Source organism: Haliotis rubra, unplaced genomic scaffold (genome assembly GCF_003918875.1).
Source record: "Haliotis rubra isolate DU_JTF1 unplaced genomic scaffold, ASM391887v1 Scf1836, whole genome shotgun sequence".
In the NCBI taxonomy this organism is placed as follows: domain Eukaryota; kingdom Metazoa; phylum Mollusca; class Gastropoda; order Lepetellida; family Haliotidae; genus Haliotis; species Haliotis rubra.
The window spans coordinates 43,323-62,655 of record NW_025765821.1 but is presented as its reverse complement, the minus strand read 5'-3'; the positions used below and the strand labels follow the sequence as shown (position 1 = coordinate 62,655).

General features: G+C 40.6%; 1 protein-coding gene across 1 annotated transcript; it reads left to right on the top strand.

Moving 5' to 3' along the window:
- The first annotated feature begins 21 nt into the window (after positions 1 to 21).
- On the top strand, positions 22 to 17,398 carry LOC124273746 (multiple epidermal growth factor-like domains protein 11). Its single transcript, XM_046709047.1, has 5 exons — positions 22 to 203; positions 1,249 to 1,325; positions 14,771 to 15,775; positions 16,018 to 16,138; positions 17,230 to 17,398. The coding sequence occupies exons 1-5, from the start codon at positions 22 to 24 to the stop codon at positions 17,396 to 17,398; spliced, it is 1,554 nt and encodes a 517-aa protein (XP_046565003.1).
- The last annotated feature ends 1,935 nt before the right edge of the window (positions 17,399 to 19,333 follow it).

The following is a 19,333-nucleotide window of genomic DNA, read 5'->3' as shown; positions in this document are numbered from 1 at the left end:
CAGCATATCCTGTCTACGCGTATGGTAGACATCAACGGCCGTGGGCAATGTGGAAGAACGCCACGGTTATGGGCAGCACAGCGGAAGCAAAATGAAGTGATTCGGATACTTGTGAGTCGACGTGCTGATTTATTGCATGTGGACAATGACGGAAACAACATCCTTCACATTGCCTGCAAAACAGGAAACAAGGAAATTATGCGGTATGTTCTATCACAAAATAGGCTTGACATCAAGGCACGAAACTATCATGACGAATCAGCCCTTATGATTGCAAAACGTTTACATCAAATGGAATTGCATGAACTGTTCCTGACACAATGAGGTCAAGGACTGAGTAATCCTCATCACCAACACTGAAGTGTTTTTTCTGAGAGTCGAAGTTAAATGGAACACAACATTAATTGCGTGTGTGTTGCTGAGGAACTAGTCAGGTAATCAGATTTTTGGTTGTGCATAGACCCCCAACATCAAAGAAAAACAAGCATACAATTCTCGGATTCACTAGAGCGGATTATCGTGGAACCAGGAAAGCTTGTAATTCTGGGTGATTTCAATGTCCACGTTGATTTACTTTCAGACTCCAATTCAAAATTGTTCTGTGATCTCTTGAACAGTTTTACTGTCAAACAACATGTTTCCCCTGTCACCCATAAATCAGGTCACATCTTGTACTTGGTTCTCACCAAAGAAGACTGTGGATTAGTGAAGAGTGTGACAGTTGCTGATGAGAATATTTCTGATCACTTTGTTATTAAATGTATTTTTGATCTAAGTGAGCCAATGCCACCACACAGGTACTCTCATATCGAAAGACTAGAAACATTAACATTGATGATTTTGCATTTGCTATTGACACCGCGGAAGTGTCTGACCGAGTTTCTAATGAAACAGATGTGAATGCCAAAGTCCTCAAGTTTGATGAAACACTTGAACAGATTCTTGACAGCCATGCACCTCTGAAATCCAGAGTGGTTGTTATATGCCCAAATACAGGATGGCATAATGACAATATCCGTGACTTGAAAAAGAAGCGCCGTGTCGCTGAAAAGATTGCCGAAAACACAACTAGAAATTCATCGTCAAATGTATTGTAATGCTCGCAATATGGTGAACAGTGAATTACGTTCCACAAAGCAGGCATTCATCTCGAAAAACATTAGGGAGAGTAAAACAATCCCCAGCAACTACACCCTCTCCTCAGTAGCCTCCTCAGCAAAATTCTAACTGTTGTCTTCCTGAACACAGTGATCTGAAGAACTTAGCAGAGGAGTTTGTGACGTTCTTCTCCAGGAAAATTGAAGACATTCGCAGTGATTTGCAAAGTAGACAGGAACTGTGCACCATGGTCTTTGTTGAGGTTCCTTTCACCAGACAACCACTCACCACATTTAGAACTCTTACAGGTCCTGATTTCAAGCTTGTCGTTTTTGCAGCAAAAGTGAAAACATCATCTCTTGATGTTCTGCCCACTTGGCCCTCAAAATCCACGTTTTCTCATCTACTACCAGCTGTATTCGACATTTTTCAACTCTTCTATCAGTTGGGGTGAAGTACCAAGTGTCTATAAGCAGGCTGTGATCACGCTACTGTTGAACAAACCAACCCTTGATGCAGACAATTCCAGAAACTACAGGACAGGGTCAAATTTGTCCTTTCTGTCTAAATGTCTCGAGAAGATAGTTGCAAACAGAATTGTGGAACACCTTCAGCACATGACTTGATGGAGCCCTACCGATCAGCGTACAGGTAAAAAAACAGTACAGAGACCGCGCTAGTCCAAGTACACAATGACATCATGACTGCCATGGACCAGCGTCAGGTGACTCTCCTTGTTCTTTTGGATCTCTCCAGTGCTTCTGATACTGTTGATCACCAAATCATTCTGCCGCGTCTGAAGGTCAGAGTCGGTATTGATGGAATTGTCCCTGACTGGATACGTTCTTAGCTATCTGATAGGTCTCAGTCCATCAAAGTGGAATCTGTACTCTCCACTGCATCACCACTCCAATATGGCGTTCCCCAAGGATCTGTCCTTGGACCTTTACTGTTTAGTCTGTACATTCTTCCCATTGGTGACAAAGCACTGACTGAAATTTCATCTCTATGCTGACAATTAGTTATATCTGGCAGCGGAGCCTAACCTTGCTGAAGATTGTGCACTGAAGATACAACAATGTGTTGCTGAAATAAGAGGCTGGATGACCTTGAACTTTCTGCAATTGAATGACACAAAGACTGAGTTCTCGACCATCGGATCCACGCATCAACTTTCCAAAGTGCCTGACAGTTTATCTCTTGAAATTGGACAAGATGTTATCACGCAGTCCGCAGTCCGTATGCAAAAAATCTTGGTGTCATCGTTCAATCAACAATGTCATGAGAAAAAAAATAAATCAAATCACTCAGCAACGGATGCTTCTACCATATCTTCAATATTAGCAAGATCCGAACCCTCTTAGACTTCAACACCAACCAGCTTCTAACGACCAGCCTTGTTCTCTCTAAACTTGATATCTGCAACTCCCTCTATTACAACATTCCTCAACAGCTCCTTTCACAACTCAACGGATTCAAAATTCAGCCGCCCGTGTTGTTGCCCGTCCACCAATCTACCAAATTGTGACACCTGTCCTCAAAACTCATCACTGGCTTCCTGTATCAAGCAGAATTCAACACAAACTTCTTCTTCTTACACACAGCTGCATCTATGAAAACATGTTTTCTCAATATCTTAAAAGCCTCATTCATGTCCATGTTCCAAGCCGATTGCTCCGCTCGTCAAACTCCTTACTGCTTACACAGCCTCACGTTAAACATCCATGGGATCAAGAGCGTTCTCTGCTGCAGCCCTTATCTCTGGAACATTCTACCACTCGCCCTAAAAGAAATAGAATCTGCTGACGCTTTCCAAACTGCCCTCAAAACTCATCTTTTCAAACTCTCTTTTTCCATAGACATTGTCTATAATCTGTTCTCTTTATAGCGCCATTGAGCAATATCTTTTGGAAATAGGCGCTCTATAAATCAATTATTATTATTATTATTATTATTAGTGCCTAGCACTATCTACACAATCTACATGTCGCCTCTGAAACGTAATCATCAGCCTCAAGATTCCGTGTTATAGTAGATTGTAGCAAATGTGGAACTTGTGTAATAGAAAACAGACAAAACACCATTGTGAGATGATTAGCTTCTCATTAGTCTTTGTTTCGTTGCTTCTTGATGTTTGTGTTTTCTTTTCTTTAGCTGTAATGTAATGACCAAAAAAAGGTCAAATGAATGTGTTTGAGCTTCTGCATGCAGGCTTTTGTGTCAGATCCATACCCGTGCTCCTGGTTATCACCAAAACTTCCACTTTCCTTCCACATTGAACTGACACGCCGTGATATAACTGGGTACTTGTCGTCATGTTGTAAAAGAGCGTAATTATGCGAGTATTTTAATTAGTGTTTCTATCACCTTGCCGCGTGCATAAACATGTTTCAGACGATTTATTGGAATGTCTCGTTTGATATGATAACCCGTGCAGTATTTTGACCTGAGGATTTACAAACCAGGGAAGTATGTTTGTCTTTTGCTTTCTCAACAGTGTTTCGTAAATTGATCAATGAAACGAAGAACAATTACATGTTAATGCAAGTTGAACATGAGTAATGCAAACTACATTTCATCAGTTGCATAGAAACATCATGTAGGTTACCTAGGATGATTATGTGCAAGTGTCAATATAACATAGAAATTGAAATCATATACCAGGGGCGGTGGGGTCGCCTAGTGGTTAAAGCGTTCACTCGTTCGATTCCCCACATGAGTACAATGTGTAAAGCCCATTTCTTGTGTCCCCCCCGCCCCGATATTGCTGGAATATTGCTTAAAGCAGCGTAAAACTCAACTCACGAACCCACACTAATCATATACCAAACGTTACGCTTGATGCAAAGAGGTATAACGTGGCGAATTCGGCTGACCATGTTGTTTACAAAACACGTCTTCAAATATTTAAGTTCATTTTTTAGTGTCTGATGGTGGTGCTGATGTTCATATTCAGCCATATGGACTCCATGCCCCATGGTCCTTTGACATATTTTTGTACCTTGTAACTACCCTCTGACATATTTGTTTATACTCTGTTCACTGACATATCAACTTGACTTGTCTACACAAGGTGTCTACATGTAAATATGAATATTTGTGTTATATTATTGTCACTGTCAAGTTATTTGACATGCTGACAAGACCTGCATATACGTGTTAACCATCTTGGTAATGTTCTCAAAGCAATCACAATAAAAATGCACTGGCTTAATGCATGGCCTGCCTTATTTGTCATCATTTCTTAATTCTGTTATGTACGATTATGCTAATATTGTGTATTATGTATTTAGCTTATTAATAGTTAACTGTTTAGATGAAATCTGATTCGATTTACATAGTTACTGAGTTCAACAATTGGACCTCCATGTATTCTGTAATTAGTAATATTTATTAATGTGTCCACATGGTCTTTGTAATGTGTATACATGTATTCCTTATGTCGAACCCACGTGAAGATCCGGGTTAGAATTGACCTTCAGTAACCCAAGCTTGTTGTAACAGGCGACTAACGGAATCGGGTGGTCAGGCTCGCTGACATGACTGACACATGTCATTGTATGCCAGTTGCGTAGATCGATGCTCATGATGTTGATCGCTGGATTGTCTGGTCCAGATTAGATTATTTACAGACAACAGTCATATAGCTTGAAAAATGCTGAGCAAAACTAAACACACTCACTCACCTTGTCGAATGTGTTCGCATCAGGATATGGCTGAAATATTGCCGATGTGACGTGTCGGGCAACTTGCTACACATAAATACCTGCCCAATACTACATAGCAGTGTGAATTCTAAAACGCATTGCACTTGTGTTCGGAGTCATTTTTATTTTCAGTACTTTAAAACATTTCCAGACATACGAAAAACGAGTATACGAAAAACAGAATATCAGCGGTTATGTCATACCCTTTAAGGCATACAGCATTAGGGTACTGAAACACGTACTGGTCAGCTCCCGTTTACAATGCCATGTCTGTGTGGGGTATCCTTGTGAAACTGCAGTAACTAGTCCACAGAACGTTCGTCTATGCTCTAACCATATCAAGATTGTGCTCAAAGAGACATTTGCCAAAGCGGACTGTTCTGAGAAATATTATTTCATGACTGACTGACTGAGTTTGGTTTTACCCCGCTTTTAGCAATATTCCAGCAACATCACGGCGGGGGACAACAGAAATGGGCTTCACACATTGTGCCCATGTGGGGATTCGAAGCCGGGTCTTCGGCGTGACGAGCCAACGCTTTAACCATTAGGCTACCACACCGCCCCATTATTTCATGTTTATGTTAGGGTCATACTGACTACGTTATAACAGAAAAGTCATTCTTATTATTACTTACATCTGGTCTTTTTTTTGTGAAAGCATTTACTCTTATTCAGTCTAAACATGAATCATTCTGATATAACGTGTAGACACACTGAGTAATGAAACAACTTCTAGATCTGAAAGGCCTCATAAACTTGTAGCAATGATACAGCTTTATCTGATTAAAAAAATCTAGTCTTGGTTTGAAGACTGTGAATACAAAACAGGTTACAGCTCCGGAACACAGCTTAGGATGCAAGTTCCCCGCTTTTGACGCCTTGACGCCAGTTACACAGACAGACAGACAAAATAGTTTATTTATGTGTCACTTGAATGTACATATCAAAATGGTAGCGGTAAAAGAGCATACAAAAATACAAACACACTGCCAGATGGCCGATAAGAGACACAGCAAGTTATTGGGATGATAGCTTACGCCGATACATACAGCTTACTAAAGCGGCCAGTGGCTTAACAATATTTTCTGTTTGAAACAGGAATGTAGCTTGTTCAGTGTTTGGTAACTGAGCAAGGTTAGGGTGTAAGCTACTAGATTTTCTAAAAAAATCATACCGAAGATCAGCATCATACGGACAGTTAACTAAGAAATGGACTTCGTCTTCGACAGCCTGACTACTACAGTGACGACAAAGCCTGTCTGCAAGTGGCGTCGCAGGACTAGAAAATCTACCACGTTCTATTTCCAATGGAAGTGTACCACAGCGAAGTTTGCCTAGAACGCTACAGTGTCATCTGGGCAGTATAGAAGTTATACCCCATGACTCTGAGGACAAGGGGTGTAACACCGGAGTTAAGACCACAAATAATTTCCTTCTCTGCTGTCTGCTGTGCCCACCATAAGTGATATCGATTGGAGGCTGTTTTGTTGTTGGATGCCGAACATCCTGCTGCTTGTCACTTAAGCCGCAAGCTGTCGGCCAGGGGCTGTCAGTAACCACTGCCAACAATGATCACCGGACACAGCAGCCTTGAACTTGAGGACAAATCATGAGAGATTGTGGATGAATACGCTAAAGAACAATGACTGATCTTTCATGTTTAAAGGCTAATAAACAGGACACTGTATGCTGCCATTTTCTGCCCGGTCATAGTAACACTTCTGGAGGGCAACTGTGGACAGTTTGTAGAGTCGATGAAATAGATCCAATTGGTAACACAGTATCAAGCAGCGCCCCGTCATCACGTCCTGGATATCGTAGGCGACAGCAGGTGTCGTGGGGCTTCTTAAGCTTACATCATTAACCAATTACACTATGGCTACTTAACCCTGTGCATACATTGAATACCTTTGTGTATTCAGAATGCATGAGCCTTGTATTAGAATTGACCAGTTATTATCGGCATCACTTGGTGTAACCGCCTTGTTAGCCGTACTTATGATTTCAGACTCCTGCCCTGACAGATCAGCAATAACCCCACCAGGATTAATCTTTTCTGTAGGACACTGAAAGAGTAGCCACATACGCTAGGGTAGCACGGTGAGCAGAACGATGAAACAGCAGCAACTGGACCACTGTAGGACTGCCTTTACTCAACCGACAAATCAGCAGCAGCCAGCAGAGATAGCGTCACCAGTGATACAGCTATACTAGCAATAAGTACAGGTGCACTTGCCCTCGCGTATGCATTATGTTCGGAAGTGTAATATTTATATGCATATATAAGTTCAATGACTTCAATATGTTTTGCGTCTATGGAGATATAGATGTATAGTGTTGATTTTCGCTCTGTGTGCCAGCGTTTACAGCGTATACAAATGATTAGATTGAAGTCTAAACTGAAAAATACATGCGTCTAACAATATCAACTTCGAATAATGCTATTTCAAAAAGCTGAATACGATTATGAGAATTTCTTCAGTTTGAGAAACACAAATCACTTTGCCATTTATTTTCATCCTCGGCATGTAGCTGATGGACCTATGTAGATATACTGATCTGCAGCATTACGACTGAATGTTGAAATGCTTGAACGAATATCACAGAAAAAACGCCTTATACTGTGTTTAGATCCTCCTATCGTTAATGTCACACAGAAACTTGACCCAGTGTAAACATTGCTGAAAGAGTGGCTTTCAACGCTTGTATATCTGTAAAAAACGAGGAGTGGGGAATCAGCTGACTTGGCAGAGATACTGCCAACCCCACAAAACACAAGACCTGAAGATATAAATCCCAGTTTATTATACAAACCCGGATTCATTACATATCATCAATCTGCAACTGAATACGTACAATCAAGTGAAATAGCATGTTACAATCATTTTTAGAAGTACACATATACGAAAACGTTTAGGTAAACACGATAGCGATTCATTACACAACACACATACCACATAACATCCCATGCGTGATCACGTTAACAGATCTGGTAACTATTTGCAGCAGTAGATCACTGGGATTACGATATAAACTCAACTGCAGGGAGATCATAATTGTAGGTAAACCTCAACTGCAGGGAGATCATAACTGTAGGTAAACCTCAACTGCAGGAGATCATAACTGTAGGAAAACCTTCAACTGCAGGGAATCATAATTGTAGATAAACCTCATACTGCAGGGAGATCAGAACTGTAGGTAAACCTAAACTGGGGGAAGAACATAACTGTAGGTAAACATTAACTGCGGGGAGATCATAATTGTAGAAACATCAACTGCAGGGAGATCATAACTGTAGGTAAACATTAACTGCAGGGGAGATCATAACTGTAGGTAAACCTCAACTGCAGGAAGATCATAACTGTAGGTAAACCCTCAACTGCGGGGAGATCATAACTGTAGACAAACATTAACTGCGGGGAGATCATAACTGTAGACAAACCTCAACTGCAGGGAGATCATAATTGTAGGTAAACCTCAACTGCGGGGAGATCATAATTGTAGACAAACCTCAACTGCAGGGAGATCATAACTGTAGGTAAACATCAACTGCAGGGAGATCATAATTGTAGACAAACCTAAACTGCAGGGAGATTATAACTGTAGACAAACCTCAGCTACAGGGAGATCATAATTGTAGGTAAACATCAACTGCGGGGAGATCATAATTGTAGACAAAACCTCAACTGCAGGAGATCATAAGTGTAGGTAAACGTCAACTGCAGGGAGATCATAATTATAGACAAACCTCAACTGCAGGAGATCATAACTGTAGGTAAACCCCAACTGCAAAGAGATCATAATTGTAGGTAAACTCAAATGCAGGGAGATCATAACTGTAGGTAAACATCTGCTGCAGGAGGTCATAATTGTAGGTAAACCTCAACTGCAGGGAGATTATGCCTGTAGGTAAACCTAAATTGCAGGGGAGATCATAGCTGTAGACAAACCTCAACTGCAGGGAGATCATAACTGTATGTAAACTTCAACTGCGGGAGATCATAACTGTAGGTAAACCTCAACTGCCTGGAGATCATAACTGCAGGTAAACCTCAACTGCAGGGGAGATCATAATTGTAGACAAACCTCAACTGCGGGGAGATCATAATTGTAGGCAAACCTCAACTGCGGAGATCATAACTGTAGGTAAACATCAGCTGCAGGGAGATCATAATTGTAGGTAAACCTCAACTGCAGGGAGATCATAATTGTAGGTAAACATCAACTGCGGGGAGATCATAACTGTAGACAAACCTCAACTGCAGGGAGATTAACAACTGAAGGGAGATCTCAACTGCAGGGCGATCACAACTGTATGGAGACCTCAGCTATAGATAGATCATACCTGTTGAGATATCTCTGCTGTAGGGAGACCATAACTGTAGACAAACCTCAACTGCAGGGAGGTTAACAACTGAAAGGAGATCTCAACTGCAGGGAGATCACAACTGTAGGGAGACTTCAGCTGTAGGGAGATCTCAAGTGTAGGGAAATCAGGACTTTAAGTAGATCTCGACTGAAGGCAGACCTCACCTGTAGGGAGATAACAATTGTTAGTAGATCTCATCTATAGGGAGATGACAACTATTAGCGTTCTCACCTGTAGGGAGATCACAACTGTAGGCAGATCACAACTGTAGGGAGACGTAAACTGTAGACCCGGGATACAAATTAACCTAAGCTTTCGATAAAATCAAATCAAAGGAAACAATCGTCGAGAGTAGATAGGTATTAATTCACATTTAAGCACATTTTCCTCCTTTTTCCCCAAAAATTAATGCACCAAAATATAAAACAGCAAATTAAATAAAAACTGAGATGATGGCATACTCGATTATTTACAGCTGCCGCCATATAGCACAAATACATAAGTTGATTTACCATGTTTTTCGTAACAGAGGCCAGCGACTGCATTGATAAATCGTATAAATGTGTCTGTGATGCAATGTGTCTGTTACAAAATGTTTTAGATGTTTTGTGTACACTAAGAAGGTTACAAATAAAAGAGCAGTATTAGGTGGGAATTTTCAAGAAAAATTGCATTAGAATGTCATGGGGTCCATGAAGACATCGTCGACAATGGCGAATCTGGTGCTTGTTACATATCATATAGTATCAGTCATGCATCAATTAAGATGTACAAAGATGCTGATGTTCTAGAGTGATGCTATAGATGATTGCATGTACCATGAAAATATACCACGATGATGTATTATGTTGAATCGTGTTATGAGTGTTTATAATCAATACTGCTTATTTATGAGGAAAAATAGAAATATTTATTTCAAAATAAATTGTATGTCGTGTTTCACACTGTTTGTATTTTATCAGCAGTGTACAGACATTTTGTCCTATGGGTTGGTGTTTGTCTGGGTGGTATTTTGTCCGGGTGGTATTTTGTCCTACTCTTAATATGGTAAACATTCTTGAAGTTGAGGGAGGTGAAGATTTAGGAAGATTTTTATGGATATACAAGTCACCACTTGCTTGACAACGACATTAGAATCTATGTCAAAACGTCGCCTATACAGAAAACAATGTCCTCATTCAACATTGTATTTGTCCATAAACTGGACCCCATATGAAATAATTGGAAACAGCCAGTTATGCCACCCCGATACGTGAGAATTACCTCGTATGAGGCTGACAAAGATTCCCAGCTGATTTTGTTAGCGTAGCCCTAGCAGGAAGTTAAACATAAAAATGGCAGAGCAGGTTATGCAGTGATTTGAATGATTTGGCGACACCGCAGGCTTGTCAATTGCTCGATACGGGAGCATTCCCTCTCCTGGCCATATCCATAATAAATCATTGCTGTGGACCACATTCCCAGGGAAGGAAGTATTAAGCAGGAAATATAATAAACATGGGCATGAATACACATTACAAAATTCAATTAAATCAAAAGCATGATTCTGTGATATTTAAAAACAGTTTCTATCATCTGCTTCTCAAAACGTCTTATGACTTTCTGACCGCCAAAGAGACTTGAAACTCCTTAGCAAAATATGTGACTTACAGATAATTTATGGCAGTGGCATACACACAAAAACGAAAATAAAAGTAAAATCTAATAGGATTTCAAATCGACAACACGTTTAATTCAATCAGTGTAAAAACATACATTGTCCCAAAGCAGCCCAGCGGGATCACATTAGAAATGTGTATAGGTAGGGGTTGAGAGTTGCGTTTAGACAGAAAATCCGGATGTGTATGGTATATAGAACAAAATATATGCATAACGACTTCATTATTTCGTGAGTGCGACGTTTCGATACAGATTTTTTGTATCCTGCTTGGCAAGGTAAAAGATTGTGTATCGAAACGTCGCACTCAACACTAAGTTGTTATCCTTAAAGTTGTTCAATATTCTACGCCTAAACTTCTAAACTGCCACTTAAAAAATGTGTATACTGTTGTCACTCTGACGATATACACAGACAGTCCTGACTATAGCTGAGTGTGTCAAGTGGTCAATATAACACTGTGTACACAGAAGGTCATGACTAGAGCTGGAGTGTGTCATGTGGCCAATATTACACTGTATACACTGACAGTCCTGACTGGAGCTGAGTGTGTCATGTGGTCAGTATAACAATGTATAAAATGGCAGTCCTAACTAGAGCTGAGTTTGTCACGTGGTCAATATAACACTGTTTACACTGACAGACCTGACTAGAGCTCAGTGTGTAATGTACCCAATATAACACTGTATACACTGATAGCTCTTTATACAGGTGAGTGTGTCAAGTGGTCAATATAACACTGTATACACTGACAGCCCCGACTAGAGTTGAGTGTGTTAAGTGGTCAATACAGCGAGTGTTTACACTGACAACACTGACTAGAGATGAGTGGGTCAAGTGGTCAATATAACACTCTATACACTTTGTTGTAGCAGGTTCAATAGACATCCGTGGCACACTCATTATTTGCTTTCATTATCATTGCAGGTTTGCAGTTACCTTAGTTGTACTGGGAGATGTTATATGCTAAGCAGCAGTGAGTGTGTCAAGTGGTCAATACAAAGCTGTATACACTGAGAGTCCTGACTAGAGCTGAGTGTGTCAAGTGGTCAATATAACACTGTATACACTGACAGTCCTGACTAGAGCTGAGTGTGTAATGTGGCCAATATAACACTGTATACACTGACAGTCCTGACTAGAGCTGAGTGTGTCAGGTGGTCAATATAACACTGTATACACTGACAGTCCTGACTAGAGCTGAGTGTGTGAAGTGGTCAATACAACACTGTGTACACTGATAGTCCTGACTAGAGCTAAGTGTGTCTTTTGGTCAGTATAACACTGTAGACAGTGACCGCCCTGTCTAGACATGAGTATATGAAGTCGTCAATGTTATACAATTATAGACTGGTAATGAGGTCAACACCTGTTATTATGAACCAAATTCACCAGTCCATAAGCGTTTTATTATGTAATTCCTGAAAAATCTTCTATAAACCCAAACATGTCGATTTAGTCAAAGAAAAGCATTTATATTTTCACTACAAACCAACAACGTTATATCAACAATACTGTGACATGTAAACAATAGAATGATATCATAGCTTGACGCCATTATCTATTTTTAGTAACTTAAGTCAATAATTCTATTACTTTTGGTCCGACCTTGTTTGGAGTCAATGTGCTTTTCTGTCGACGGTCACGTGACCCTTCAAGACCAATCAGGTAGCTGGGATTCGAGCCCACACCATTAGAGTCAGGCACCTAATCCCCAGCACACAAAGTCAGACGCTTAGACGGATGGGACGCAACCCAAAAGTACTAGAATCTGTACTTTACTAAGAAAGTGTAACCCCAAATATAACATCTGTTACATCTGACCACTTTCTAAAATGGAATTGTGTATTTCATTATTCAGTCTCCTCTGAATTTCATCCCAAAGATGTTCAGTTGGGTTTTAGATCAGGACTAAGGACTGGCCACTGCATAATGTTGACACCGTTCTGCTAAAGGATGTCCCTTGTAGCAGTATGGGCCCAGAGCGTTATCATGCTGGAAAACGTTGTTCCGGTGACGTGCGAAATGTATGTATGACGTGGGGTCTGAGAGCCTGGTCGATGCAGCGCACCGCTGTGATGTCGCCTCCTCTCCCTGGACCAAGGTTCTGGAACACCAATAGACCCACTGTCTATTCCACCCCATACCATGATGCTTGCACCATGAGTCCATAACACATTGGTCTGAGTAACGCTGGCCACGTCGTCGTCATATTTTTGTTCTGCCATCTGTAGAACAGAACAGTTCTCCATTGCCTGTATTGCCAGTTGTGGTGTTGTAGGGCAAACTGTAGACGTTCACGCTGATGACGAGGGGTGAGGATAGGTCCACAGTAAAGGTCTACAGCAATGGAGGTTCCTGCTGTTAAGACGTCGGTGTACTGTATCAGGTACTGATTGGTCTTCCGTGTGTTCCCACTGTCTGGCGTGCTGTTTCGGATGCCTGCATGAAGGGATTGTGTACATGCTGTCGCACGACATGGTGGTCTTGTCGTCTTGTGGTCACCCTTGGTCTGCCAAGACGAGGGGCGATCATGTGTGGTGTTAGTGACCCGGAAACGTTGCTGCAGCCTGTAGATAGTCTGAACGTTCACGTGGAAGTGATGGGTAACAGCTTGTGCAGTGTGGCCAGCTTCAAGTCTTCCTAGCGCCTTGTTACTCCTCTGAGCTGTCGTGAGTCGCGGCACCCTGCTGACGTTGTAATGTGAATGTTTCAACAAGTTTTGGAGGTGCGTTTATAGGGCTGGTCCTCAGGAACAGTACGTGCAGCATGAGTTGCATGAAAAACATGGAGAACACAGTACCATCTCCGAGAACAGGTTGTGTTTTGAGACCATTTCCTGGGTTCCATTCTGAGTTTGGGAAGGAATGTCTTTGCACAGGTAAAGTTGGAGATGTTGTAAAATATACAATCAAAAGGAGTTTACAGTTATCCGTTTCTGCGAAGGAAAATTCCAAACTGACGTTTCTTTTGCTGCTTAGTATATAACATCTCCCAGTACAAGTAAAGGTAACTACAAACCTGTAATGATAATGAAAGCAAATAATCAGTGTGCCACGGATGTCCATCTTGAACCTGCTACAACAATGTCGAATAATATTGATGCTTTAGTATAAAAGCAAACGTTATTGTAAAACTGTTTTCCATTAGCTTTCGTGCATTATGCTTTGGATGGTTAATTTATACTTCCCCTTAAACGGAAGATTACAGTTAACTGACAATATAACTCTGATCCCGCAACTGGTGGTCACACATTAGGCTGCATCAGTCAGCTTGATACACACACACTGGAGATGTTCCTCTCTCGGCACCAGTGAGTAGGTTTAATGTAGAAGGTTTGACTTCCAAAATATGTTTGTTATGATCATACATGGAATACGGGCATACGTTGTTTTCTATTTCAGATACTTCCTGACGTCTGTGGCGATTCCGTGTTTAGCACTCACTGTACTGTTTGCACCAGGCAAGTTTACTATGTTTTGTTGTTTCATCAGTATATTCGTTGTAGTTCAACTGTTTCCGAAAGAGCAAATATCGACTTGAAATACCAACTAGAAGGAAATTATTTGACTGAGTAAAAGCACCACCGTGTGTGTTTGAGTGTGATGTCGTTATTCTAGTTGTATTCTCTATTGTGTAATTGTAATTTCTCCTGTGTTATGCCTGGTGATTTGTCCATTGAGTCCACAGGATGTTAACAATTAACTTACGTTTAACGAACTACTTATTACCAACGCAATTTCCTCATTCACATTTCAAAGAATATATGAAGTGTATGTATTACGAAGTTTTCTATGTATCATGAAATATACATCCTATAACAAGTCACCGGATACAAACATAACGCATCAGTCCTACCTTGATCATGTCAATGTTACGCTTCATCTTTTGCCTCGTTCCTATCTAAATACTGATTGTATTATTCTTTGTGTTCAGCAAAACCATGCGACAATGGCCAGCATTGTCCCGACTGTGACAGTAATGGAGACTGCTCGGCACCATGCGAGGTTGGATTCTATGGTAGGACGTGCATGTTGGTGTGCAACAGCGGATGCAAACATCGGTCGTGTGAACTCACAAAGACGGGCATCGAGTATTGCACGGAGGGATGTGTTCCAGGCTTCAAAGGTACAAGCTGCAACATACCATGCCACAACCCTGGGACACAGTGTACGGTGTGTGAAGCTGGATGTGATGGAGGATACTGCAGACAAGGTTCTACATCCTTTGTTTCTGGATGTGTAGACTCCTACTATGGTCTTGACTGTAAGGACTGCTCTGAGAGATGTAAGTCATGTAACAGGTCTACAGGGATGTGTAACGATTGTCATGATCCATACCGGGATCTGAACTGTGAGATGTCATGTGAGAACTGTGCAGGATCTTGTGTGTCTGGATGTGACGAAGGCTGTAAACCTGGCTTCTATGGTCATTGGTGTGATAAGGTGTGCAGTGGAAACTGTCGTCCTGGGCCCAACAAAACTGCAGTTTCTGTCTTGGAGTGTGACCAAAATACATCCATCAACTGCATCCCCAAGTGTGACAACAACACTGGAGACTGTGTCCACGGTTGTAATGACGGATGGTATGGTACAAACTGCTCCTCTCGATGTAGCCGGAAGTGTGCAAATATGTCCTGCACGGATTCAGGGTCGTGTGCAGCTGGTTGTGCACCAGGGTATGCTGGGACTGACTGCTCCTGTATTGAAAACTGCATCCATGAAGTTTGTCACCCGAAGAACGGATCTTGTGTGAAAGGTTGTATCAATGGATATTATGGTGCATTTTGTAACATCTCGTGTGATGTCTGTCTTGACGGAGTATGTGGTCGGACACATGGAACCTGCACCAGAGGATGTAATGATACCAACCAGACATGCACATCTAACTGTACTAAAGACTGTCCTTTGGAGGTCTGCCTTCAAGTCAGAACATGTTCAGGTAAGACTTTGAAGTGCAAAATCAACAATTCGTACACATCCATGATCTTCAGTTTCAGTTCCTTTAAATGGGACGTAGATTTCAGAGGTAGCACATTCAAGTTTATTGAATAATTTGTAAAAGTAGACAGTTTATTTGATTTGCATCTTCCTATACTAAATACCATAAAGGTTTTTGTGTACATATTACATATTTATTCACAGTATATTATATTAAGTTATCGTTATTTTGTATTTCCTCAGAGACCAAAAGTGAGAGCTCTACACTGATCGCAATCACCACCGGGGCGTTAGCAGCGTGTTTACTTTGCTTAATTGGCATCATGGTAGCAATTCGTATTATTGTCTTCGAACGCTTTAAAAGGTTTGACATTACTTTGTTTATGTTTATCAATGTCTAAATATGTTGTTGAACTTATATTCTAAATGGCACAGTCACCTGATAGCTTCCATGGCCTTGAACACAGAATATGTATTTATCTTCAGCTGTATGATAATAAACAATAATTTCTATAGCGCCCCATATCCAGTCACCAAGTGGTTGCTTATGACGCTGATATACTAGCCACATAAAGAAACTGTGCATTGTCAAAATATTATTCCAGTTGATAAGTACGATAACAATGTCAAAGAAACATATAAACTTTAATGGAGGGATCCTTTAATAGGTCGATTTGAATCTATGATCGTTTGTTAAACAACTTGTATCCTAAGTTGAATAAAATTCTGAGATTTAAATGTCTATTAGGCAAGGTAAATCTATGAGGATTCGTAATCTTAATTTCACTTAATTTGATTTACTTTTTTGTTTAAAGTGAAATTCATCAGTAAGTTTTCACTGCAAACAGACTATACAATGCTAGTGCATAGTGGAAGTACAAAGCTCATTGCAGTACTAATACAATGGTAATACCAAATATAGCAGTAGTAGCAGTGAAGTCAGAGATATTAACACCGACCAAATAAAAAAGTTTGCCAAGCTTCCAAAAAGTCCTAGAGTGGATATCCGTTGAAAAGATGATCAACTGTTGAGCTTGCTGTATTGTGAGATGAGAGAGAACCATGAGTTCCACGTGTTTAGTAACGCCATGTTTAGTAAACTATACAGCTCTAAAAGATCCGACATTACACTTAACTCTAAAACAGCAAATAGTAGGAAGCCACTGCTTCCGTAATGTAATATATCTCGACTTATTATTGTTAAGACGCAATGTTGTGAACTTGAAGAGAAACGAAGTCTTACAGTTATACTGTATTGCAGTAGAACTTAACTCTAAAACAGCAAATAGTAGGAAGCCACTGCTTCCGTAATGTAATATATCTCGACTTATTATTGTTAAGACGCAATGTTGTGAACTTGAAGAGAAACGAAGTCTTACAGTTACACTGTTTTGCAGTAGATTGCCAGTTTTGTGCTTCCAATGTTGACAAACACACATATGGTTTCTGCTGTAGGGATGAAGCTGATGATGGAGATGTGGAATGTCCAGCAGATCAGCAGGATACACACGACTACGAGCTTGTGGATGTTGAGAAACGAATCCGGCCCTGTGATAGTTTTTCTTTAGTGGATGTTCACTTCAGTCAATGCAATACATTGACTGGCCAAACTGCCCTCCAGTAAAACATCGATGTCCTGCCATGGCTAGCACCCAGTCCAGACTTTACCCACTGAACACTTCTGCAGTCATTAAGCCAAGATAACAATGGTAGACACATGAAAAGCATCGCTGCAAAGACTCCATGCATGTCTGACCAATAAACATGTTTTTTCCCGATATAAGCGATGTTGGACGCAAAATCAAAATGTTTTAGTGGCCTCGTCGACCACAATTTTCATTTGTATACACCATGAGGATCTTTGATAATTCCCTACATCTCCAACTTCTTGTCATAGTATAGCCATGACACTAAAGTACTTATTTTATTCTATTATGTAATAAATATCTCAATCCATTGCCTTGTTTTTTCCTGCCAAATGGGAAACAAACACTTTGAGCAAGTGGTTTAATACAAGCTGATGAAAGCTTTAATCACAGTCAAATTCCTGGTGCCTCCAGCTTGTTTCTTAGTAAGACATTTAGTGAAAGATGAGAGCGAGCGCAAACCAAACAGAACAAGAGGTTCTCTCTTCTGTACAAACCCCTGTTCCCCGCAATCATCATTATGCATTATCATTGGTCGGTAACCTTTCTCCTGTGTTTCTTGTAAGATTTCGTCGCTGACATACTCGACAAGATTGCTGAACCAAATGTCGATGACCAACCTCTGAACACAGGGTCAGTCATCATAGACGACAATGCTGGGCCACATCGTGCACGTGCTGTTGGTGATTTCTTACGTGAAGGGGCGGTAGCATACCTACCTTTGCCCACGAGGAATCTATTTCTCAATCAGGTAGAGCGTGCTTCAGATATTATGGGTTGCAGAATACGCCAGAGAGATTCTCCAGTAGAAAATCGTGGTGAACCAGAACAAGGAATCCACCAAGAAAGGAAAGCAACACCTCAACGTCAGATTCAGCGTGTGATGCAGCCTATGAGAAGGAGGGCCAGGGATATTATTGTAGCTGGTGGAGATTACACCAGATATTGACACGTATGTGAATTATTGAGTATTGTGTGCCTGAATGTAAATCACTTTTTGTTTTCCATGTTTGTTTCTCTGAATAAAATGCAATCTAAATTGTCATTTTATGCGTTAAGATTTAGCATTTAACACTGTTCGTATGGGGTGTTGGTTAAATGTTTGCCTATTTTCTGTCATAATTAACTTATGTCAGACCTGTTTATGATCGAGTGTGTCATTCACTGACTTCATCTTCTTGTGAATTTTACGCGTGACGTTACATATGTCTTACCATAGATGTGAAATAATTGATACAGATCTTGACCAGGTGTTATGACTACGCAATACACGTTTATGAATGATTCGATTGTGGTGTGGCGTGTGTGTGTGCGTGTGAGTATTATATCATAGACATGAAATTGGAATATTCAGATAGATAATTTGTATGAAGCTTAATATTTTTATATATGTAATTAAGAGGAAAAAGAATCCAAAATATACCAAGATTTGATAATATCAGAAGAAAGGTTAGCTTTGCTTCTTTGTTTGATTGTTGTTTAACGCCGCACTCAGCAATACTCCATATGTATGGCGGTGGTTTGTAAATGATTGAGTCTGGGCCAGACAGTCCAGTGATCAACACTAGGAACTTCAATCTATGCAATTGGGATATGATGACATATGAAGATCAATTCTTAACCGGTTCTTCATGGATCTATTTGCTTTATGGCGGGTACACGTATTGCAAGTGATGCTCGCCATTAATCGTTCATATCGATATTTAATGTATGGTGTACCCGAATAGTCAAAATAATCATACAGACTAACTTATGTTAAGGAGTAGTTAGAGAGTGGGGTTTTGCCGCAGATGCGGCATGGAGGCTTATTTATGGGATCTAAGCCCCCAGTCCCCTTAAAAAAACGCGGGTGTAGCGCGAGCCATCCTTCGATGTGCCTTCAGCCTAGACCCAAAGTTCCGAAATGTAACTGA

What these genes read in the sequence shown, in the direction of transcription:
- LOC124273746 (XM_046709047.1), top strand. Translation starts at nt 22, where the DNA reads ATGGTAGACATCAACGGCCGTGGGCAATGTGGAAGAACGCCACGGTTA. An exon ending in TCAAGTCAGAACATGTTCAG is followed by an intron (nt 15,776 to 16,017) that starts GTAAGACTTTGA and finishes GTATTTCCTCAG; the next exon opens with AGACCAAAAGTGAGAGCTCT. An exon ending in GTCTTCGAACGCTTTAAAAG is followed by an intron (nt 16,139 to 17,229) that starts GTTTGACATTAC and finishes TTTCTGCTGTAG; the next exon opens with GGATGAAGCTGATGATGGAG.